The sequence below is a fragment of the Hyperoodon ampullatus genome (genome assembly GCF_949752795.1).
Source record: "Hyperoodon ampullatus genome assembly, chromosome: 13".
Taxonomy (NCBI): Eukaryota; Metazoa; Chordata; class Mammalia; order Artiodactyla; family Ziphiidae; genus Hyperoodon; species Hyperoodon ampullatus.
In genome coordinates, this window is record NC_136926.1 from 12,389,530 (window position 1) to 12,414,846 (window position 25,317).

The following is a 25,317-nucleotide window of genomic DNA, read 5'->3' on the forward strand; positions in this document are numbered from 1 at the left end:
TGACATAACGGTTCTGGATGGTTTTCTCTGCAAACCAGAGCCCCGACAGCAAGATGCTGAAAGACACTCCGCCTGTCAACACATGGGCCGCACACGCTCACACACACAGCAGAGAAATGACACAGCACGAGGGCGATGCATGAATACAGAGAGAGAAACACACACACACGGCGACACCAGATGGAGAAGGCAGCCGGGCTGGGGCTGGGCGTTCATGATCCCCTCAGCCACAGAGAGGGGCTGGCGGAGCTGCATAACGCAAGCTGCAAAAGGGGCAGGTTGAACCTGCTGACCACCACCCACCTTGAGGGGGATCCAGGAGGCAGTGCCTCCTTCTCAGGGTGTCACCTGCACCCACCCCCTACTCTCAGAGGCAGCAGGAGTTTATCAGCTGCCCCAGCCCTGGGGTGACCCCGGGAAGTCACTAAAAGGAAAACAAGGGAGTGTCACTTTGTTAGTAGTGGCAGATGGGGGCTCCCTCCTTGTGCGAAGGAATTTTGAAGATGCTGGCAGCAAGGGCTGCCAGGGTAGAGAGGAGACTGAGGCTCGGGCTGGGGGACAGGAAAAGAGATGGAGGGATTCTCTTCCACCCCCGACCCCCGACCCCACCCACAAGCCACAGATCGCCTGCCCGCCCAGACACGTAAGGCACGCTTCCACAGCTGCCCGCTGTGCACGTGCCACAGGTGCACACACCTCACGTGCACCACAACATCTCCAGCTGGCCTCCCTATGGGCCTTTGGTATCCCATTTACTTCTCTGAGCCTGGGGGAGCTGGTGGGAGTTGCAAAAATCACTAGATTATACACTTTTTAAAACTAGAGTATGAACTTAAAAGCTCATGCTCAAGAGTGGAGCAGATCTGAGTTCAAATCCTCCCTTCACCATCATTCTCCACATGACCTTGGACTGAACCTGCCCAAGTTTCAGTCTTCTCATCGGTTGAAGGGTTACTGTGAAAATCAAAGGAGAAAAAAACATTAAGAATGTACGTGCTCAGCAAGTGCCCGCTGTCTTTAGTCTCTGGGGCTTTTTCTTCTTCATTCCACAAATATTCGTTGAGCACCAGCTGTGTGTTTACCTAACAGTCCGTGCTTCCTAATGTTTCTCCGTTAGGGTTTCAGACAGCCTGTGGTACACACATGCTCTCCAGAGTTTGGTGTGGACCCACGTCTTTGGTATTTATTATACCAATTTTGGCTTATCATGGTATGGAATGTGGCCAAGTCTGTCATTTTGAACCTGGATGGTCGATAATTACAAAAATGGTCATAAAGTCCAGTTGACATCCCTCGTCGGTGGTTCCATAGAAGGTGGCGTCATTCCCTGTCCCGTGGGTTTGTTGTGGGCGGGCTTTGGGAACAGCCAGAATGGAGAGTCCAGTGATCTTTGTCGGCCGAGCTCCTGACCTGAGGATGGAAAACGTTGCAAAACTCAGAGGGCCAGAGGCTGCGTGACAGGTTGGAGTGGTGACTTCTTGCGGTGGGAAAGAGATAAGAGAGGTCTTCTGGTCCTTGCCTTTTGATTTCTGGGGCTGACTGTCAGTGGTTTCCCCCAAGGAGCCCCTCGGTCTCATAGGGCTTTGATCCTGAGGGTGAAACCAGGCAATATGCAGCTGCCTGCAAAGGTATGCCCCTCGAGGAAGAAGGATTTCATTTCTAGGTTGGCTTCAGAACTCCAGAGCATCTTATGGCTAGACTTCTCAGTTGGCTGCGTTTCCCATGTTAGTTTTGAAGGTGGTGTTGGACACTCCACATCCATCTCTCTTTTTAAATTCTTTTCTTCCCCTCCCTTTTTCCTTCTCTTGACCTCAGGAGGCCCCAGATTGGATCTGCGTCTAACGGGGTGGCGATACCCAGAGGATAGTTCCCGCTAGCATGCGTCACCTCTAGACACAAACACCAGACACGTTTGCTCCCTGGTCTGCCTGACCTGTTGCTTAGGGACACGTCCCACTGCTTCCCCTGACGTCTGCCTGATCAACCATCGCTTCCTTAGAGAATAAGGAAGGAGGCAGACACAGGAAATCATGCCACCGACGGCCCAATGACAGTGAGTGAGTGACGCTGAGTTGACGTCAAAGGCAGAGAAGACCAAGACCAAGAGCAGCTCGCTCTCCAGACTCCCCTTGGCCCCTGCAGCGCCAGCCCCCCGCTGCTCCTCTCGTCACAGCCAGAAGCCTGGCTGCTCCCGGCGACATCGTCTCGGCTTGACACATCTTGAGGTCTTCCGACCCTTGGACACTAGACACCATGGAGAATCACATGTTCAGCGTTAAGCAGATCCAACCCAATGTCATTTCTGTCCGCCTCTTCAAGCGCAAAGTGGGGGGCCTGGGGTTCCTGGTGAAGGAGAGGGTGAGCAAGCCACCCGTGATCATCTCCGACCTGATTCGAGGGGGCGCCGCAGAGCAGAGCGGCCTCATCCAGGCTGGGGACATCATTCTCGCCGTCAACGGCCAGCCCTTGGTGGACCTGAGCTATGACAGCGCCCTGGAGGTGCTCAGGGGTATTGCCTCCGAGACCCATGTGGTCCTCATTCTGAGGGGTCCCGAGGGCTTCACCACGCACCTGGAGACCACTTTCACTGGGGACGGGACCCCCAAGACCATCCGGGTGACACGGCCCCTGGGTCCGCCAACCACAGCTGCCGATCTGTCCCACCAGTCATCAGCCAGCAAAGAGCACACCCTGGCAGTGGACGGGGCCACGGGTCCTGGCAATGGGCCGCAGCACGTGCCAGACCAGGTGCAGGAAGCTGGCTTGCACTCCCACACCAATGGCCTGGCTCCCAGGCCCCCAAGCCAGGACCCTGCCAAGAAAAGTTCTGGGGAGAGCAATAAACTGCTCAAAGAGATAGAGCCTGTGCTGAATCTTCTCACCAGTGGGGGCAAAGGGATCAACGGAGGGGGACCTGCCAAAGCGGAGACAAAGGACGCAGAAATCCAGGTGGACAGGTAAGCTCCACAGGTGCGTGTGTGTGTACGTGTGCTGTACGCGAGCATGTATTGCGACTGTCTCGCAGCCCGGAGGCTTACCTGAGCGTCTCAGTCTTCTGCACACGTCCAGCCACTCAACCAGACTTGCCTCTTGCCCTGAAAATTGCTGTTGCAGGAATGCAGTGGGCGTAATGTCTAGCACGTATCTCTTGCCATGAAACCCAGAGTTTATAATCCTGGTAGCTGAGGTCCTGTCTTCCAGCAACCCCACAAGGTGGGGATTTTTGCAATCCACATTTCACAAGTGGGAAGACAGAGGGTCAGAGAGGAGGGGCCTTTCCCGAGGTCACCTGGTGATGACAGGCACATGTACGTGGCAGGCTTGGGCGTGGGTAGATGCCGAGGCTCTGGGGAGAGAGAGGAAGCGCTGAGAGCTGAGAGCGGGGTTACCCTCAGCCCAAACTAGCTCTCTCCTGGTGATGGCCGGTCCAGGGCAAGGAAGCTTTGAAAAGGAGGAAATGGAGGCAAAGTAGAGAATTGGCCCTGACGCCCCCCAAACACTGGAATTGCTCAGGTTTTATGGGAGCCAAGGCTAGCACTTGAAGAGCTGGGGACCAGCCCCTCTGTATGTGCCAGACTGGCATTTTCTGAATCTCTGGGGGAGGAGAGCTGGCAACACAGTGGGTGATTCTAGCTCCTTCTCTGGCGAGGAGTCAGCAGCTGGACCAGGTGGTCGGGAACTAGTCAGGAGAGAGAGAAAAGTTTCTCTCCACCTCCTTCCACTCCCATCTAAGGTCTAGCACTGACCCTACAGCCCACAGTGTTCCTAGGCAGACGCTTCTTATTTACAGAGGGAGGCTCAGGTCTGAGCCCCCCAGAAATCCAGGCTGAGATTTCCCAGCTCCCTCCTCAAGGACCCCTGAGTGTCCCAAGAGCATTTAGAGGTCACCAGGACGTCCCTTGGGGGCCTGGATTAAAGTAGCTCCCCAAGCCCCTGAATGTATTCGTTTAACAAATGTTTGTTGAGGACCTACTGTGTGCCACACTGTTCTGGCCCTGGTATAGAGCAATGAATAGACAAGTCCTCTGACCTTGAGAGTGAAGGAAATTGACAACCCCCCTGACCTTTGGAAGCTTGCAGTACAGTGGGGAAGATGAAGACGTAAACTACGTAGACCGTTCGTCGTACTTGCTAAGTAGATAAATAGAGCGGGGAAGGTGTTAGGAAGTGTTGGGGAGGGTGACATTTCAGATCGGAAGCTGGTGGGTCTCACTAGGAAGGCAACATGGGAGGACCCAGAGGAAGGGGGAGAGGAAGGCTTGCAGCTTCCTGGGGGAGGGGTGTTCCAGGCAGAGGGAGCGGCAGGTGCCAAGGTCCTGGGGTCAGGTATGCCTGACACATTTGAGGACCTGCATGGGATCCAGTCCTCCTTCCTGGTGGGGCGGCCCCCAAACTACCCACTGGTGAGCCCCTCAGTCTGTGGAGCCCACCCCGGCCACCACTGCATCCTGGGGCTTTTCCAGCATCTGACACCAGGGTGAAAACTGAACCAGTGCCAGCAAGACCCCAAGTAGGAAGGTAGAGGCTCTGTCAGAAGGCTTGGGCAGAGGGGAGACAAAGGGCACCTGCTGCCCGTCCAGCCCCTGCCCTCCCAACCACCCCTTCTCACTCCTGTGAGTCCCCTGCACACACCCTGGAGCCTTTCCCACACCTTGGGTCCTGTCTCCACAAGAGACAGTGAGTCTTGGGCCCAAAACACAGGCCATGGTGTGGGCAGTTGGGAGCCCCCAGTGCCCTGCTGTCCATTTCCAGAGCTGGGGGCCAGGATCAGTCCTTGAGGTTCTCCTGGTGGCAGGGACCTGGTGCCTGATTCTCCCTCAACTAGGGAGGTCCCCCAGGCTAGAATCCAGCCTTCAGAGCAGCCACCTCCCAGGGGTCCCTACAGCAACACACCCAGTGGAGATGACGTGTTGAGCCTTGAGATAGCTTCTGGGCAGCCAGCAGGCCCCCCGAGTCTTGCTCCGTGGACTTAAATTCTAAAGCAGCTGTGTAGTCCAGAATCGATCACTGGCCTTGTTTTCCAGGAGGCCTTGGAAGTGTCTGTCCTCAGAGGCTCCTGGACACGGCCTTCCCCCCGCATCCTATACATGCCCCCCATCCTCAGCACCACCTCTCCCAGGAGGAGCAGCAAGGCAGTGCATGGGGCCGTCTCACCGTGTGGGGCAGCTGAGCCCCTGTACTAATGGCCCATGTGCTTGGTTCTGATTCTCAGCTGGGCACAGGGTGGGCGTGAGGTGTGAGCCTCAGAAACTCCGGGGGCTCTATTTCAGTCCCACCCTGGCCCTGGGAGCCTGAATCACCGGGTGTGACGTGGAGAAGTCCCTCCTGTCCCTGGGAGCTGGGCCCTCCATCCAAGGAGCCAGTGATCCCCTCTCCCCGCTGACAGTCCGAAGACGGGACTGTTGGCTGGAAGAGGCCAGAGACAGGACGCCAGACTGAGATGAGATTGTCGAGTGTAACAGACTTTAATGGGAGCCCCTCTTTGTAGCCAAGCCCCAAGGGGCTTCTCCAAACACCATCTCAGGGAAGCAGCCTTGTGTCCCCAAGAATGAGGGAGGGACACAGCGGTCTGTGTGGGGCCCTGCTCTCGCAGCCCTATTTTACCACCTCAGGAGGTTACATCTGAGCTCTCAGCTGCCCTCGTCCATTCAGGGTCCTCCATCCAGGGAGCCCACATCAGTCTCACGTGCAGTGTGATTGACCAAAAGTAGCCGAAAAAACTGCTTTGGTAGAGGTATGATTTGGGAGAAAGTGACCCAGGGCAAGCATATGCCTCCACGAAACCCACTAAGATGAATGGTTCTAAGGTTGAGTAATACTGTGTAATAGCATGTGTTCCCCCAGCTCAATGGCTAGATGCGAAGCTCCCCCCACGTTTTTGTTTTGTTTTTTTTTTTTGCGGTATGTGGGCCTCTCACTGTTGTGGCCTCTCCCATTGCAGAGCACAGGCTCCGGACGCGCAGGCTCAGCGGCCATGGCTCACGGGCCCAGCCGCTCCGCGGCATGTGGGATCTTCCCGGACTGGGGCACGAACCCACGTCCCCTGCATCGGTAGGCGGACTCTCAACCACTGCGCCACCAGGGAAGCCCTCCCCCCCTTTTTTTAACGAATATTTTTAAATGTCCCCTTCACTAACCAGAAGCTCATTCATGGAGCATAATACCTACCCACACTTTACATTGTGTAAATCAATATTATAACGCCCTAACTATAAAATAAAGGAGATAGAGCATAAAAGTCATTTATAATAAAAGAGCCTCTAATTTAATATACCAGTGCACAGGCATGGCTCCACCAGAATGTCACATGTTTGCACCTAAAGATAGACTTGCTGCAAACACGACGGCATCAAATGCAGATTGACACAGGTGTGTTGTGTTGGCAACTCAAATGCCACCTGCAGCGTCACCTTGGTGATGTGATTTTCCAAAATGGTGAATGATTCCTGATAAAACGATGTCCTGTCTTTCTCTGATTTACCCAACAGTTGCATGCATGGAAAGTTCAGTATCATTTAAAGCCAAATTTATACATAAGCCCAAATTGAGATCTTGGCTGAGAAATGTAAGCATGCTTTTTTATCTTAGTGGGTGTCCAAAGTTTGTGTGGCAGTCTGGATCCTTCTTCCTTGAGTGGGTTTGTCGCTGGTATTGCAGGAGGCCCCTCAGCACCCCCCCATGCCACCTCCCTTCCGCTGTGATGCCAGGAGCATTTGCCGTCACCGTAACAACCACAAAAGCGCTCCCCAAACTGTCTGCTCACGGCTGAAATAAGTGTCTCGTTACGCATCAGTGTCCCAAGTCAGGAAATGCAACTCAGAGGCAGCATGTTCTTCAGGGCCCTTTTGGGGCTGCTGGCCTGGGAGGATTCAAGCCGCTTGGAGCACAGGGCTGCCTGGAAACGACTCATCCTCCCAGGGGCGTCTCCATCCAGCCTGCTTTTTGGGGTGGGGTCAGACTGGCATCCCAGATGTTAGATGACAATGAGGCCAGCTGCCTGCCAGGCCCAGAGCCCCACATCCGGGTCACACTCAGTGTCCGTGGCTTCTGGGTCTGAGCAGAGGCTGGGCCATCCCTGGCTCTCAGCAGCGACCTTGACTCTTCTGCCCTCTTGGCCTCATTTTCTTCCTCCGTCCTTTCCTCTTGGCTGTGGACTTATTCCCCTGCTCTGTCTAATCCCTTTCCCTCATGGGGCACCCCTAGTCCTGTTGTTTGGCGTGCTGGCCCTTATTTATGGAGAGAAGTGATATTTACTTTAGACACAGTCTCATCCCTTCATCCCAGGGGGAGGTGGCCCTGGCAGGCGGTGGCAGCCGGTGAGGGATGGTCAGGAAGGAAGGTGGTGATTTGGGGACCTTCTGTACTTGGGAGCGGTCACTTTAAAATGCTGCCTGTCAGAGGATATCCAGGTTGTTCAGCTTGCTGCCCTGAAGGAGGGTTCTAAAGAGGCCAAGGTCTCCGGTCCAGCATCCATCTGGACTAGCTGGTCAGCCTCGCCCTGTGCTCTGATAACTTCTCATCCACTCACAGGGCCCTTGGTTACTTACAAAAGTACCTTCACAACAGTCAACTCTTCAGAGCTTGCATAAATTCAGCTCCCTAAGTAGCACCTGTAGTTTTAGCCCCCGTTTATATAAGAAGGAACTAAAGCTCAAGAGAGGTGAAGCAGCTTGCCCAGGGTCACACAGCACTGGCCACAGGGTTCTATCCAGGTTCTACCTAGACGTCTCACAGTGACTGTCTACAGTTAAAGAGAAACCAGACAAGAGAATGTGGCTGGAGGAACGGAAGTCAATTTCAACCCTATAGAATCAGCTTAATTGGGGGAGGTGGCCTCCTTCTATGACAAGCCTGAGTTTTATCATCATCATGTTGGTCAGCCTCTGCTGAGCACTCCAGGTGGGGCTGGCCCCAGGCTACGGTCTTCACATCAAGTAATTCACTTTCTCTGCATAGCACCCTGTTTTCCTGATAAGGAAACCAAGGCTCAGAGAGGTGCAGTCACTTGTGCCAGGTCACACAGCCAGCCCATGGCAAAGCCAGAACTCGACCCTAAACCCATACTCTTGACCTCTACTAACTTTGTAGATTGCACTGTTGGCCACAGTGCCCTTGACCACTAGCCATCAAATTTCTGTGGACATCAGAATATTTTCTCAGTCTGAAGGGGAAACCGAGGCCCTGAGGTTGTCATCTACTAAAGACAGCCCCCCTGGAGAACTGATCTCAGACCAACCAATGACAGCATTGATTCCAGGACTGTCTGCACTAGAGAATCTCCTCCTAGGCTGCACTTGACATGCCTCATGGCTTTGAATCACTCTGGTGGCATTTTTCAACTAAGGAATTGACTCTGGTAACTTTGTCATCACGCTGAATCTGGGTTCAACTTTTCATTCTCACCCTGAACATTCGAGTGTGAGTGGCTTCCCCAGTCCAGCCTTTCCTGGGTGGGGGACAGGGGTCCTATTTATAGCAGTTATTGCTCTTGCTCTGTTCCCTCCTCCCATCTGTATCCCTGCCACCTGGCCCAGTGGGCACCCAGACCCTCATTCTGGGGCAGAGCTATGGAAACAAGCCCACCCACCTCAAATCGCATGTAACCAGAGGGCTTCTCTCCATCTTTCAGTTGCTGGATATTTATGGAGCATCTATTCTGCCTCAGATACTGTCCTAAGAGCTGGGGATCCACTGATGATCCATTATAGAGTCATATCATAGGCAAGAAATGAATAATAAACAGACACATGCAATCATTTTAGATAGTGATACATGATGTGAAGGAAGTAATACATTGACTTCAAGAGAAGTGGCTTGGGGTTGGGTAGTGCTTTAGATCAGAAGGTCAGGGAAGGCTTCTCTGAAGGCATTTATACCGAGGCCACAAGGTGTGAACCATGTGAAATCTAGGGAAGTGTGTTCCTGGCAGAGGGTACAGCAGGAGCAAAGGTCCTGAGGCAGGGATGAGGTTGATATGTTCAAGGAACTGAAAGGAGGAGGCCTGTGGGGCTTGAGTTCAGCCAATAGGAGGAGAGTGGTAGGCGGTGAGGTCGGACACCTGGGCAGGGGCCATCAACCATCCCACCACCGTGCCATCCCCGTCCCTGTCACCACCCACTCATTGTATCAGCCATCCTTCCTGTGGCTACTGTAACAAATGACCGCAAACTTGGTGCCTTAAAACAACACATCTTGGGCTTCCCTGGTGGTGCAGTGGTTGGGAGTCCGCCTGCCCATGCAGGGGATGCGGGTTTGTGCCCCGGTCTGGGAAGATCCACATGCCGCGGAGCGGCTGGGCCCGTGAGCCATGGCCGCTGAGCCTGCGCGTCCGGAGCCTGTGCTCCACAATGGGAGAGGCCACAACAGTGAGAGGCCTGCGTACCGCAAAAACAAACAAAAACAAACAAAAAAACCCACATCTTTATTCTCTTACATTCTGGGGGTCTTAAGTCTGGAGGCTCTAGAGGAGATGCTGTTTCCTGGCCTTTCCCAGGTTCTAGAGCTGTATCCCTTGCATCCCTTGGCTTATGGCCCCTTCCACCATCTTCAAAGCCAGCAGCACACCTATCATTTTGCTCCATGGTCACACGGCCTTCCTTTTCTGTGGTCAAATCTCCCTCTGCTTCCTTCTTATAAAGATAGTTGTAACAACTTTTAGGGCCCAACCAGATAATCCAGGATAATCTTCCTATTTTCAAGATCCTTAATTTAAGCACAGCTGCAAAGATGCTTTGTCCATGCAAGGTAACATATATGGGTTCCAGGGACTAGGACTGGATATCTTTGGAGGCTGTTATTCAGCCTACCATGTGCATCCACCAAGCCCCCTCCCCGAGCAGTGCTGTGACCAGGCCCTGGACTGGCCGACAGCTGTCCCAGTCACTATCACCATCGCGTCTCACTGGACTGGGTTCAGTGGCCTTGCTTCTAGATCCACCTGCCGCCACCCCCCCCCCCCACCCTGCCCCCTTTGCCACTCACCAGCTACATATTTTAGGAAAACCCCTTGACCTCTCTGGGCCTAACTTAGTTCCTCCATCGGTAAAAGTGGTACATGCACAAGATGAGCCCTAAGATTCCTTCCAGAACAACCGTTCAGGTTCTTCCTGAAGGTCAACGGTAACCATGCTTATTGCAGGCCAAGTACCCGACCGGTCCACCTCCTGTAAAGCCATACCCGGAAGGTTTACTGCTGCCTTCGACCTCTCTGGAATATCACGCCAGGAGGAGGAACTGCGACACCCCTTTAGGTCAGAGGTCACATACTGGGGGTTGAAGGTCATGAGTAGATCTCCCATGAGTTTCATCTGGCCTGCAGAGTTTACTGAAAAGTGAATTTGTGGCAAAATAGATAAATCAAGAGATTTTACATTAAAACCAATTTTGGGCCTCTCAAAAAATAGATCAAAAGAGCTGTTAGCAAGAAGCCCACATCCTGGCGAGGCAATCAGCCATGGAGCTGGGATCCAAACTCAGCCCCAACCCCCCAGCCCGGAGCCTATAAACACGAGCTGGAGAATCATGCCCCACTTTTTTTTTTTTTAATAAATTTATTTATTTATTTATTTATGGCTGTGTTAGGTTTTCGTGGCTGTGCGCGGGCTTTCTCTAGTTGCAGTGAGCGGGGGCTACTCTTCATTGCGGTGGCTTCTCTTGTTGCAGAGCACGGGCTCTAGGTGCGCGGGCTTCAGTAGTTGTGGCACGTGGGCTCAGTAGTTGTGGCTCGCGGGCTCTAGAGCGCAGGCTCAGTAGTTGTGGTGCTCGGGTTTAGTTGCTCCGCGGCATGTGGGATCTTCCCTGACCAGGGTTCGAACCCGTGTCCCCTGCATTGGCAGGCATATTCTTAACCACTGCGCCACTGGGGAAGTCCCTGCCCAGCTTTGGTGACATTAGGAATGAGAGTCATGGTTGTTCCTGAGCTCAGAGGCCCTCGCCTCACTTCTCAGCTACAGCACTTGCCATGGAATTCCCGCTCTGAAGAGCATACTTTTCTCTTTATCAAGAACTTCACCCCACTCCAGCGGGATGAAATCTGGCAGGAAAGCTGCACAGCGACCCCACACCCACTTCCACCGCCCCCAAGTCTTCCAGCTTCAGCTCAGCTCCCATCATCCGCAACCAGGTAGAGGCGGAAGCCAAAGGCCGCTGGAGTGTGGAGGGCGAGAAGGGGGCTGGGGGGGAGTGTGGTGTCTGCCGGGAGATGCAGGCAGGGCTTCCTGCCAGGGCCAGCTGCTCCTCGGCGGCCTCCTCGCCTGCTTGGGCCGGAGCAGGCCGTCCCCACCTCCAGGCTGCGCCCTGCACGCAGGCCGGGCCCACCCGCTCCCCATCCTGGGTCCTCGGGGTGGGTTAGTGGTCAGCACTGGGCTGACCGGCCTATGTGCAAACTCCCTGTGGAGTCAGGCCCAGGACCCCCATCCCCCCTGCATGAGAGATCAGGGAAGCCTCGGTTGGAAGGATCTGGCAAAGGTCCTCAGAAGGTTTAGAGATGCTAGACCAACTCTTGGCTTGAGTATGATGATCCAGGTAGTCAAGTGGAAGAAAAGGGCTTTAGTTTAGTCCTTGCCAAAAAGCACAGAAAATGCTCACCAGGTAGGAGGGAGAGCAAACTACCTGATCTTATGGGGGGAGGGTAAGGGGGGGGAAGAGAGGAGCTGGGGGGAGGGTGACATTTCTAACCAGGAGGGGACCTTGCTGCTCACTACCAGAGCCCAGCTCCGAGCTCTCCAAGAGAAACGGGTCTTCAAGGGTATCCTTGGCCGATGTGGGGTGCTTTTTTTTTTTTTTTTTTTTTTTTTTGCGGTACGCGGGCCTCTCACTGCTGTGGCCTCTCCCGTTGTGGAGCACAGACTCCGGACGCACAGGCTCAGCAGCCATGGCTCACGGGCCCAGCCGCTCCACGGCCTATGGGATCTTCCCGGACCGGGGCACGAACCCGTGTCCCCTGCATCGGCAGGCGGACTCTCAGCCACTGCGCCACCAGGGAAGCCCGTGGGTTGCTTTTGACAGTGCAGATTTCAGGCTTCCCGCTCTTTCAGACTCTCCAGGGGGTGGGCTCAGGAGAATTTTAACAAGCCCTTCGATGGGTTCTGATGCACCCTGAAGTTTGAGAACCACCAAACATGACCACATGATGGCTCTGGCCTCGCTGGTCTACCAGAATGCCAAGTCCACTGGAGGGTGGCCTTTCCAGGGGGATAAGGACACTGAGAGTATGTGGCAGCCACTTAGTGAAGGCAGGTTCCTCAGTCCCATCTGGAAACAAGGGACAACTAGTAAATAAATCCTCATAGACCCTTGGGTGGGCGTGGAGCAAGGCTGGAAGGAACTGCGAAGCATGGGGTTGGGGTCCTCGGCTGCAGCTAAGCTGTGCTTCTCAACAGGGAGGAGTATATTTCTCCCCCTGCCCACAGGGACACTGGGCAATGTCTAGACATTTTGGGTTGTCACAACGGGTGGTGGGGTGATGGGGGATGTTACTGGTATCTAGTGGGGAGAGACCAGGGATGCTGCTAAACGTCCTACAAGGCACAGGACAGCCCCCACCACAAAGAATTATCAGACCCCAAATATCAAGAGCTCCAGGCTGAGAAACCCTGATCTAAATGAAGACCCCTCAGGCAGCTGGGCAGGACAGAGCCTCAGGAGTACTGGCCAAGGAGAGTCACCATCCAGGCTTCTCAGAAGTCAAGCCAGGCCCCATCCACTTCCGTCTGTGGGCTCCCAGGGTGTTTACTTAAATGAAGCCATGATACATTGGAGTTACCAAAATTGCATTTAGCTGATAAATACGTTCACCACCTCCGCCTCCTTTGCGGGGGATATTTGCTATCTAGACTTGAGGGTCTTCACGAGTGTGAGGTCCCATCAAATGGCTCCTCTTCCCCATAAGCCCTGTTCACAGCGAGTCTCAGCTGGGAGGACAGCAAGAAGGAGACATTTGTTTTCCAAGCTTCCTCCACTTCTCACTGGTGGTGTGATCTCTACAAGTGACTTAATCTCTCTGGGCTTCAACTTCCTTAGCTGTAAATAAAGATAAATTTAGTTCATGTTTGGTTAGTGCTGACTGTGTACTAGGCATTTTACAAGCATGACCTTGTGTAACCCTCAGGAGAGGTGGCATGTGAAATGGCCCTTGAAGGGCAAATAGGAGTTGGCTCTCAGCAGAGGGAAATGAAAGGGCATACTGGGGAGGGCAAGGATAAATGTAGGGGTGGACATAGTGTGCTCGTTGGGAAGAGAGGAGAGTGGAGATCAGGGCTAAGAGTGATGGGAGGTGTGAGTCTAGAAAAGAAGCAGAGAATCCCCAAATTTCTGGGCTCTCTGAACAAGACATGATATGCCTCAATGGAATATTACTTAGCCATAAAAAAAGAATGAAATAATGCCGTTTGCAGCAACATGGACGGACCTAGAGATTATCATACTAAGTGAAGTTAAGTCAGACAGAGAAAAATACATGTCATATGATATCACTTATATGTGGAATCTAAAAAAATGATACAAATGAACTTATTTACAAACCAGAAATAGACTCACAGGCATAGAAAAAAAACTTATGGCTACCAAAGGGGACAGCGGGAGAGGGGAGATAAATTAAGAGTTTGGGATGAACATATACACACTACTGTATATAAAATAGGTAAAAAACAAGGTCCTGCTATAGAGCACAGGGAACTATACTCAATATCTTGTAACAACCTATAATGGAAAGGAATCTGAAAAAGAATATATGTATGTATAACTGAATCCCTTTGCTGTACACTTGAAACTAACACAACATTGTAAATTAACTGTACTTCAATTTAAAAAAAAAAGAAAGGTCTGAGTACAGACATCCTTCCTGGGCCCCCATAAGCCCCCAAGGAAGACGCCCCTTCTCAGGTGGAAGCCTTATATACCTTCAGTCTTTAGAGACATTAAGCCTTCGGCCAGCACTGCCCAGTGCTATGCCGCTAGCTATAAAGTGAAATAAAATTAAAAATGCAATTCCTCAGTGACAATGGGCACATTTCAAGTATTCAGTTGCCTCATGTGGGCCGAGGCTAAGCTTACACCTAAAGCAATTAGATGGAGAAAAGGGAACCCTCTTGCACTGTTGGTGGGAATGTAAATTGATACAGCCACCATGGAGAACAGTATGGAGGTTCCTTAAAAAACTACAAATAGAACTACCATGACACAGCAATCCCACTACTGGGCATGTACCCTGAGAAAACCATAATTCAAAATGAGTCATGTACCACAATGTTCATTGCAGCTCTATTTACAATAGGCAGGACATGGAAGCAACCTAAGTGTCCATCGACAGATGAATGGATAAAGAAGATGTGGCACATATTATACAATGGAATATTACTCAGCCATAAAAAGAAATGAAATTGAGTTATTTGTAGTGAGGTGGATGGACCTAGAGACTGTCATACAGAGTGAAGTAAAATACCGACAACACAGGCAGACACGGAATGTTTCCAGTGACTCAGGAAGTTCTAGACCATGCTGGCTTAGAAGAATCTTGACTGTTTTATAAAGAACGAGCATTTTCTTTTCTCTGTTTCTGTCTGATCAGCCTGTAAGCAAATTAGTAGTCAAAGCAATAGTAGATGCCACAGGCTAGGCGCCATAAGCTTTACCTCATTTAACCATTGCAGTCACCCTGTGAACTGGGTATTATTATTAACCCTATTTTGGAGATGAGTATACTGAGAATTAGAAAGGTTGAGTATCAGAAATATCCAAAGTCACACAGCTTATGACCAGCAAAGCTAAGAGTTGAACCCAGCTCCACCCAATCCACAGCCCATGTCTTAACCAGTAGGCTGAACGGCCCATACGAACCCAGCAAGCGGATACCTCTCAGGCTGAGCAAATTCATGGCCATAAACCACATATTCCCCTCAGACCTGTTTATCACGGACAGACTTGGGGTGGGGGTGGGAGCTGAGAATGTACCTAAATCTACTTCTGATTTTGTCCCCGGTTGCAGGAAGCAAAATAGCTCCATGTCAGACGCTAATGGGTGTTCCCTATGGTCCCATATTAAAAATATTCTTCCCCTGCTCATCACAGGACTGTCAAATAAGTGTGTGTTGACAGAACACTTCAAATGCATTATTTCAACAAAGGTGTTAAAGGCTTTAAAAAAAAAAAAAGTTGATAAAAGGAATTCTCCCTGCAGATTCACACAAGACAAGCCATATGAGCGGTTTCAGAGTTGCCCAGGTAATTTTAACCCTGTAATTTTTGCAAACTGACCTCATTCAGTGAGAGATGTTGGATTCCTTCCTCTTTAGCCTCTGGCTTAGCATAAGCATCCTGACTCTTTTTTCCTGTCTCTGTTTAAAAAAAAAAAAAAAAAAAAGAAGGATCTGAACCGAGCATCAGTTAGACCTACTTTCAAATCCCAGCTCTGCTGTGTACTTACTGCTGGACCTTGGGAAATTTACATAACCTCTCTGAGCTCAGTTTTTGCATCTGTAAAATGGGGCTTTTAGTATCTGTTGAGATTAAATGAAGTAACTTCTGTGCTGGCACCTGGTACATTACGGACACTCAAACAGTACTAACCTCCTCTCTTCTCTGCTGAATCCCCATTTATGGTCATGTGATATCCTAGGATCAGGAGTTTTAGAGCTGAGAGGGACTGGAGTGACATTTACAGCAGCCATCTCAGCAGACAATTCCTCTGTTTATCACCATGTAGGTAAACCATTGACTTGGGAAATGTCTGTAATCAAGAACCACTCCTGGTATGTTTTGGTGACATTTTAAAGAGGGTAAAACAGAATGTTCCCTCTGACAATTGCAGACCTCTCCAAGCAAGGTAAGCAGAAGTGGCTTTGACATGGGCCACCAGAATGCTGTGAAACAAAGCAAGGAGGGGGTTCTGGTTAGCACCCCCTCCTTGTGAGCAGCCAGAGGGACCACTTACGGCCTTGTACTCAGAGCTTGGGCCCTGGCTTCTGATTCATCCCAAGTGACTGTCAGCATCAGACTGGGGTTTGGAGGAGATTACGGGGCCAGGACCAGGAGTCCCCAAAACTGGGAATGTAGAACAGAAGGCTGGATACGGCCAGCCTCGACACCTGGGACCAAAACTGAGATGGACCACAGAGCAAGCCACATCACCCAAAGTTGAGGAACAGACAGATACCGTAGAGTGAAACTGGATGGGAGGGTTAAAAAGAGGCAGATCGTTAGGAAGCAGGAGGGCAGTGCTCAGAGGGCAGGAGAACAGAGATGAGCCAGACTGATTGGGAGGTCCGGGTTTTGATGCAAAGTCAGTCCCATTTCAGCCATGACTTCTCTCCGTCTCTGAGGATGGTCAGCCTGTGGAATCTAGCCAAGATAGCCTCTTCTTGAACCTATCAGAGTTCAAGGGCAGAGAGCCAGGAAAGCTTCATTGTTAAGAAGTCAACCTCCAGGGCTTCCCTGGTGGCGCAGTGGTTGAGAGTCCGCCTGCCGATGCAGGGGACACGGGTTCGTGCCCCGGTCCGGGAAGATCTCACATGCCGCAGAGCGGCTGGGCCCGTGAGCCATGGCCGCTGAGCCTGCGCGTCTGGAGCCTGTGCTCCACAACGGGAGAGGCCACAGCAGTGAGAGACCCGCGTACCGCAAAAAAAAAAAAAAAAAAAAAAAAAAGAAGAAGTCAACCTCCAGAGTCAGGAACAAGCCTGGGTTTGAATCCCAACTCCATCATCCCTAGCTGTGAGACTTAGGCTAGTGATTTAAACTCTCTGAGCCTCAGTTTCCTCATCTGATAATGATTGTAAGGAAGATGATGGTGGTAATGAAGATGATGATGATGGTGATGATGTAAGAGGTTGATGATGATGAAGATTCTGATTTGATGAAGGTGATGATGAGAAGGATGAGAATGATCTTGGCAATAGCATTGGTGATAATGAGGCTAATGGTACTGGTGCTGATGGGGATGGTGATGATGGCTATGGTGACAATGAGGGTTATGCTGATAGGGAGAAGTTGGATGGTGATGATTACGATGGTGCTGATGATGACAATCATAAAGCTGATGGTGGTGATGGTGACGGGGGTGGGGACTATGATGATAAGTGATGGTATTAGTAAGAGCCTCCACTTCAGAATAAATGTGGAGAGTAGGCTGGAATACTGTGACCTCGAGCGACTTAGCTTCCGTCTCACTTATGCCATCTTTAAAATAGTGATTGGGCTTCCCTGGTGGCACAGTGGTTAAGAATCCTCCTGCCAATGCAAGGGACACGAGTTCGAGCCCAGCTCTGGGAAGATCCCACATGCCGTGGAGCAACAAAGCCCGTGCACCACAACTACTGAGCCTGCGCTCTAGAGCCCGCAAGCCACAACTACTGAGCCCATGTGCCACAACTACTGAAGCCCACGTGCCTAGAGCCCATGCTCTGCAACAAGAGAAGCCACCGCAGTGAGAAGCCCGCGCACCGCAACGAAGAGTAGCCCCCGCTTGCTGCAACTAGAGAAAAGCCCGCACGCAGCAACAAAAGACCCAACTCAGCCAAAAATAAATAAATAAATAGATAGATAAATAATTTTTTTAAGTTTTTTAAAAAAATAGTGATTAACGTTCACACCGACCTCATACGGTTGTCCCAAGGACTAAATTCACTAAAACATATGAAAAGTGCTTGACACATAGTAAGTACTTAATAAATGCTGTCGTTATTGATAGTAGTATTATTTCTGTTGCTATGTTCCCCTTATTTTCAGAATCATTCCTGTTGATCATGGGCTGGTATCACTAGTCTTGTGATCAATGCTCTAGATGGCGTTTGTATGACTCATCACCTTGGCCCGCAGGACTGGTTTCCAACCCTATCCCTCTTGCTTCCTGTGTCTTCTATCGTTAAGTTTCAGGGATGTTAAGCTGCCCAGGGGTTCTGCATAGGATTCTGCTAGGAGAGGGGCCCCCTGTGTTCCTAGATGAGGGAAGAGGGAGGGAAGAACAAAATCTGTGTTGTGGTCATCCTAAAATGATGTCCACAGAATGGGTGTGTGCCAGCCATCCGTGCCAAGTGGGATGAGCTCACCGTCATGCTTGATCCTACAAAGGGGCAGGCTGCAGGTCCAAAGCTCCCCGTCTCCGTGTAGAGTCGGGTGGGTGAGCCCTGCAGGCCCTGCACTGACTCAGGACTTTCAGAGCAGGGTGACCAGCCCGTCACTCCAGACGTCGAGTCTTCCTCACGTCCCCTGCCTTGCCTTTCAGAGATCTGGATGGCAAATCACACAGGCCGCTGCCCCTTGGTGTGGAGAACGACCGAGTCTTCAATGACCTATGGGGGAAGGGCAACATGCCAGTCGTCCTCAACAACCCGTATTCAGAGAAGGAGCAGGTAAGTGGTGGTGCCAGCCTGGCACCCACACTCCATGGCTCCCTGAATCCTCTTGGGGAGACAAATCCCAAACCACGTGGGGGAGGAAACCAGCCAGTGTAGCTGGAGAACTGGGGTGGGGAGCTGAGGCCGGGAGTGCTTATCCTGGGCTATGGATTTTGGCTTTGATATGGTTGTTTACTTTGCGAGCTTGCTAGTTTTCAAATTTTCCTTCTGTTTCTACCAGGAAAGACATTCACATGGTTTTAAATTTAAAAGATATAAAAGATACATGGTAAAAACTTTTTCTCTCTCCCGTCATCCCAGCCACACAGTTTCCCTTCCCAGAGGCGAGCAGTATTCATCAATCATCATTTTAGGGGTCCTTTTAGCAATATTTTATGCATAGACAAACAAATACACAAACATTATTTTCACATTTTTTTAACATCTTTATTGGAGTATAATTGCTTTACAATGGTGTGTTAGTTTCTGCTTTATAACAAAGTGAATCAGTTATACATATACATACGTCCCCATATCTCTTCCCTCTTGCATCTCCCTCCCTCCCACCCTCCCTGTCCCACCCCTCTAGGTGGTCACAAAGCACTGAGCTGATCTCTCTGTGCTATGCGGCTGCTTCCCACTAGCTATCTATTTTACATTTGGTAGTGTATATATGTCAATGCTACTCTCTCACTTCGTCCCAGCTTCCCCTTCCCTGTGTCTTCATGTCCACTCTCTACGTCTGAGTCTCTATTCCTGTCCTGCCCCTAGGTTCTTCAGGACCTTTTTTTTTTTTTTTTAGATTCTATATATATGTGTTAGCATACAGTATTTGTTTTTCTCTTTCTGACTTACTTCACTCTGTATGACAGTCTCTAGGTCCATCCACATCACTACAAATAACTCAATTTCGTTTCTTTTTATGGCTGAGTAATATTCCATTGTATATATGTGCCACATCTTCTTTATCCATTCATCTGTCGATGGACACTTAGGTTGCTTCCATGTCCTGCCTATTGTAAATAGAGCTGCAATGAACATTGTGGTACATGACTCATTTTGAATTATGGTTTTCTCAGGGTATATGCCCAGTAGTGGGACTGCTGTGTCATGGTAGTTCTATTTGTAGTTTTTTAAGGAACCTCCATACTGTTCTCCATGGTGGTTGTATCAATTTACATTCCCACCAACAGTGCAAGAGGGTTCGCTTTTCTCCATCTAATTGCTTTAGGTGTAAGCTTAGGTTGTTTATTTGAGATTTTTCTTGTTTCTTGAGGTAGGATTGTATTGCTATAAAGTTCCCTGTTAGAACTGCTTTTGCTGCATCCCATAGGTTTTGGGCCATCATGTTTTCATTGTCATTTGTTTCTAGTTTTTTTTTATTTTCTCTTTGATTTCTTCAGTGATCTCTTGGTTATTTAGTAGCATATTGTTTAGCCTCCATGTGTTTGCATTTTTTACAGTTTTTTTCCTGTAATTGATATCTAGTCTCATAGCATTGTGGTCAGAAAAGATAGTTGATATGATTTCAATTTTCCTAAATTTACCAAGGCTTGATTTGTGACCCAAGATATGATCTATCCTGGAGAATGTTCCATGAGCACTTGAGAAGAAAGTGTATTCTGTTGTTTTTGGATGGACTGTCCTATAAATATCAATTAAGTCCATCTTGTTTAATGTATCATTTAAAGCTTGTGTTTCCTTATTTATTTTCATTTTAGTTGATCAGTCCAACTTTGGTGAAAGTGGGGTGTTAAAGTCCCCTACTATTATTGTGTTACTGTCAATTTCCCCTTTTATGGCTGTTAGCATGTGCCTTATGTATTGAGGTGCTCCTATGTTGGGTGCATAAATATTTACAATTGTTATATCTTCTTCTTGGATTGATCCCTTGATCATTATGTATTGTCCTTCTCTGTCTCTTGTAATAGTCTTTATTTTAAAGTCTATTTTGTGTGATATGAGAATTGCTACTCCAGCTTTCTTTCAATTTCCATTTGCATGGAATATCTTTTTCCATCCCCTCACTTTCAGTCTGTATGTGTCCCTAGGTCTTAAGTGGGTCTCTTGTAGACAGAATATATATGGAAGATCTTGTTTTTGTATCCATTCAGCCAGTCTGTGTCTTTTGGTGGGAGCATTTAATCCATTTACATTTAAGGTAGTTATCGATATGTATGTTCCTATTACCATTTTGTTAATTGTTTTGGGTTTGTTATTGTAGGTCTTTTCCTTCTCTTGTGTTTCCTGCCTAGAGAAGTTCCTGTAGCATTTGTTGTAAAGCTGGTTTGGTGGTGCTGAATTCTTTTAGCTTTTGCTTGTCTGTAAAGATTTTAATTTCTCTGTCGAATCTGAATGAGATCCTTGCTGGGTAGAGTAATCTTGGTTGTAGGTTTTTCCCTTTCATCACTTTAAATATGTCCTGCCACTCCCTTCTGGCTTGTAGAGTTTCTGCTGAAAGATCAGCTGTTAACCTTATGGGGTTTCCCTTGTATGTTATTTGTTGCTTTCCCCTTGCTGCTTTTTTTTTTTTTTTGCGGTACATGGGCCTCTCACAGGAGATGTTGTGGCATCTCCTGTTGCGGAGCACAGGCTCCGGACGTGCAGGCTCAGCGGCCATGGCTCACGGGCCTAGCCGCTCCACAGCGTATGGGATTTTCCCAGACCAGGGCACGAACCCGTGTCTCCTGCATCGGCAGGTGGACTCTCAACCACTGCGCCACCAGGGAAGCCCTCCCGTTGCTGCTTTTAATAATTTTTCTTTGTATTTAATTTTTGATAATTTGATTAATATGTGTCTTGGCATGTTTCTCCTTGATTTTATCCTGTATGGGACTCTCTGCACTTCCTGGACTTGATTGACTATTTCCTTTCTCATATTAGGGAAGTTTTCCACTATAATCTCTTCAAATATTTTCTCAGTCCCTTTCTTTTTCTCTTCTTCTTCTGGGACCCCTATAATTCGAATGTTGGTACATTTAATGTTGTCCCAGAGGTCCCTGAGACCATTCTCAATTCTTTTCATTCTTTTTTCTTTATTCTGCTCTGTGGTAGTTATTTTCACTATTTTATCTTCCAGGTCACTTATCCGTTCTTCTGCCTCAGTTATTCTCCTATTGATTCCTTCTAGGGAATTTTTAATTTCATTTATTGTGCTGTTCATCATTGTTCGTTTGCTCTTTAGTTCTTCTAGATCCTTGTTAGATGTTTCTTGTATTTTCTCCATTCTATTTCCAAGATTTTGGATCATCTTTACTATCATTACTCTGAATTCTTTTTCAGGTAGGCTGCCTATTTCCTCTTCATTTGTTTGGTCTGGTGGGTTTTTACCTTGCTCGTTCATCTGCTGGGTATTTATCTGTCTTCTCATTTTGCTTAACTTACTGTGTTTTGGGTCTCCTTTTTACAGGCTGCAGGTTCGTAGTTCCCGTTGTTTTTAGTGTCTGTCCCCAGTGGCTAAGGTTGTTTCAGTAGGTTGTGTAGGCCTCCTGGTAGAGGGGACTAGTGCCTGTGTTCTGGTGGGTGAGGCTGGATCTTGTCTTTCTGGTGGGCAGGACCATGTCTGGTGGTGTGTTTTGGGGTGTCTGTGACTTTATTCTGATTTTAGGCAGCCTCTCTGCTAATGGGTGGGGCTGTGTTCCTGTCTTGCTAGTTGTTTGGCATGGGGTGCCCAGCACTGGAGCTTGCTGGTCGTTGAGTGGAGCTGGGTCTTAGCGTTGAGATGGAGATCTCTGGGAGAGCTCTTGTTGATTGATATTACGTGGGGCCGGGAGGTCTCTGGTGGACCAATGTCCTGAACTCGGCTCTCCCACCTCAGAGGCTCAGGCTTGACGCCCGGCCGGAGCACCAAGACCCTGTCAGCCACACGGTTGGAGTGCCTTCAGAGTTGGAGAAGCTGGCCTGTAGTGGCTCTCCTTCTGTGCTGCACATTAGAATCACCTGCTTCTTCCTTGTTTTGCCCCGAAGGCAGTATTCCACAGAGAAATACAGTAGCCTTGAAAATAGTCACAGCTCTGAGATGGCTTTTTTTTTTCCTTTGTGCTTAGTTGGGTTTCACTTGCTCACAGGGGGCCACGTGCAGAGGCCTCACACCCAGCTCTTCCGACCGGAGTTCCTAGGGCGGGATGGCTTCTGCCAGCACCTCAGCTCAGGCGGGCCGTGTGCAGAAGTGGTCGAACGACACTGCGATCCAAGATGGCAGCCCAGGGCCACGTGCAGAGAGCTATTTTCACATGTTTTTACGCAAATGAGAGCACATCATACAGGCAGACCTTGTTTCATTGCTTTTTTTGTTTCTTGTTTTTACAAATTGAAGGTTTGTGGCAGCTCTGCACTGAGCAAGTCTATTGGTGCCATTTTTCCAGTAGCATTATTTTTAATTTAAATTATGTACATTTTTTAAGACACAAGGTTATTGCACACTTAGTTGGCCACAGTATAGTAGTATAGTACATATAGCATTTGTATGCACTGGGAAACCAAAAATTTAGTGTCACGTACTTTATTGTGGTATTTGCTATATTATTATTGGTCTGGAAATGAACCCACAATATCTCCAACATATGGCTGTATTGTTTTGTGCCTTGTTCTTTCACTTATCAACGTATCTTAGAGATTAGTCCTCATTAGTAGGTAAAGAGTCCCGGTTCTTTTTTCATGGCTGCATAATATTCCATTATATTGCTCTGCCATGTTTATTGAGCCAGTCCTCCAAAGTGGACACGTGGTCCATTGCCAATATTTTGCCATGACATTGTCATAATGCATGACATTGTGCAGATACCTCATTGACAGATGGGTGGGCTTATCAAAAGAATAAATTCCTAGTACCAGAATTGTTGACTCAAAGGTCATATACATTTGTGACTTGGGCAGAAATGGCCAAACGGCTCACCACAGGGGTTGCACCATTCCCACCTGCTAAGCAGGCAAATGACTGTTTCCCCACAGCCTCGCCAGCTTGGTGTGTTATCAAACTCTTCAGTCTCTGCCAATTTTCTGAGAAATGTTTTATCAGCTAAGTCAATATGGTGAGAGTGGCTAGATCTGGCTAGAGATTAGCAGAGCCTTTTCCTCACCTAACAGACCAGGCCAGAGCAACCCTGGCATGTGAATTTCCCACCCCTCCCCTGCACCAGAGCAAAGTATGGGTGGAATGGCCACTCAGCAGGTCATCCTCTTCCTTCCCTCCACCTGTCCCAAGCCCTGGATGGCACAGACCAGGTTGCCAAGCTCTTTCTTTCAATGTTTAATCTATGGACAACACCTTTCATCACTAGCCCACATGAGCAATGACTCATAGCCTCTCTAAGTAACTTCACAGGGGAGGATGAGACATTCCAGAGCCTCAGTGAGAATTGCTTTCTTTAGCTGCTGATGGTTGGCCAGGAAGATAAAGACATCAGGATTCCACAGTAGGTCAGATCCATGATGCCACCGGCCAAGCACACCCCCTCTTGCAGGGACACCTGGGAATGTTTGGTGGACAAGCACAACTGTAGCCTTCTTTTATGCTGTCCTCAAAAATCCAGGCCATACTGTGAGTGTAAGGACTATTATTATCCATTAATGATTAAATGAACAAATAGAGCTTAAATTTTCTTTCTTAACTGAAGGGAAAGGGTGTTGCCATAATGCAAACCCTCCCAAGACAAAGGACAGAAAGAGGTAGCCTCAGGCCAGATCCAGGCTGTAGACATGATTTGTTAAGTTTGTACTATATTGTCCTAAATGACAATTTATGTTTGTACTTTGAGTTTATTGCTAGTGTTTCGCATTTTCATGTAATTATCACATTTACAACTTCTCTTACAAATGTGGACAGTCTGGCTACATTGACCCTATATTCTTATGGGGCAATAATCTGCCTGGACTGAGTTAACAGCTGTTCCCACTACACAGGGTGTGTGCTCTCCAGTTTGTCACAATTCCCACCACTCTCTTTTGTGCTCCTCTCATTACTGCCAACTGTTCATTGTCATTTATCATAACATTAGTGCTGTTGGTTTTCTTATAATAGGGTGAAAGTTAAATCTTTTCGTATCCATGTCTTTATTACAAGTGGCATGTAGGGACTGACCAAGAGGTTTACACATTTCAGGAAAGATGCGAAAGATTTCATGTTTGTGAGAATTAAGAATATTCTTATGTGTTTAATATGCAACCACATGTTTTGTCTTGAGCTTACCCAGCTGGCTTTACTGATTTGCCTTGCCTACCTGCCCCCTCTATGTATCAGAGTTTGGGATTGCTGGTCTGCAGTAACCCCTGAGATCTGGGGTAGAGGGAAGAAGCAGAGGAGGCCTTGGCCCCACCAGAAAAACCCTTAAAGTCCTGCTGAAATCTGAGTGATAGCACGATTATGGCTATTTCCTTTCAGAAGGTCCATATTGGTTAGACAGTGACAGCTTGAAAAACATAAACTTGAACTTCAAGCCAGAGGAGTAGGGTTCAATACTGGGGACAGGACATGGAGATTAATAGGACCAGAGAGGGGCTTCCCTGGTGGCTCAGTGGTTGGGAGTCTTCCTGCCAATGCAGGGGACACGGGTTCGAGTCCTGGTCTGGGAAGATCCCACATGCAGCAGAGCAACTAGGTCCGTGAGCCACAACTACTAAGCCTGCACGTCTGGAGCCTGTGCTTCCAACAAGAGAGGCCGCGATAGTGAGAGGCCCACGCACTGTGATGAAGAGTGGCCCCCGCTCGCCGCAACTAGAGAAAGCCCTTACACAGAAACGAAGACCCAACACAGCCAAAAATTAATTAATTGATTAATTAATTAATTAAAAAATAGGACCAGAGACCTTCTTTGCAAGGCATCATGATGAAATGATCAGTATCTTAGTCCATTTGGGCTGCTATAACAGAATACCGTAGACTGGGTGGCTTATAAACAACAGAAATTTATTTCCCACAGTTTTGGACGCTGAGCCATCCAAGATCAAGGCACTGACAGATTCAACGTCTAGTGCAGGCCTGCTTCTTGGTTGA

At 49.1% G+C, this 25,317-nt stretch overlaps 1 protein-coding gene across 1 annotated transcript in view; it reads left to right on the forward strand.

The window, feature by feature from the left end:
* Positions 1 to 2,253: 2,253 nt before the first annotated feature.
* The window catches only part of NOS1 (nitric oxide synthase 1), a gene marked incomplete at both ends in the record, with an annotated part of 88,036 nt that continues 64,972 nt past the window's right edge, over positions 2,254 to 25,317 (forward strand). The window contains 2 exons of the mRNA XM_079718133.1: positions 2,254 to 2,957; positions 18,215 to 18,341. Of these exons, the coding sequence (XP_079574259.1) occupies positions 2,254 to 2,957; positions 18,215 to 18,341 (831 nt within the window). The remainder of the gene's footprint in view (positions 2,958 to 18,214; positions 18,342 to 25,317) is intronic.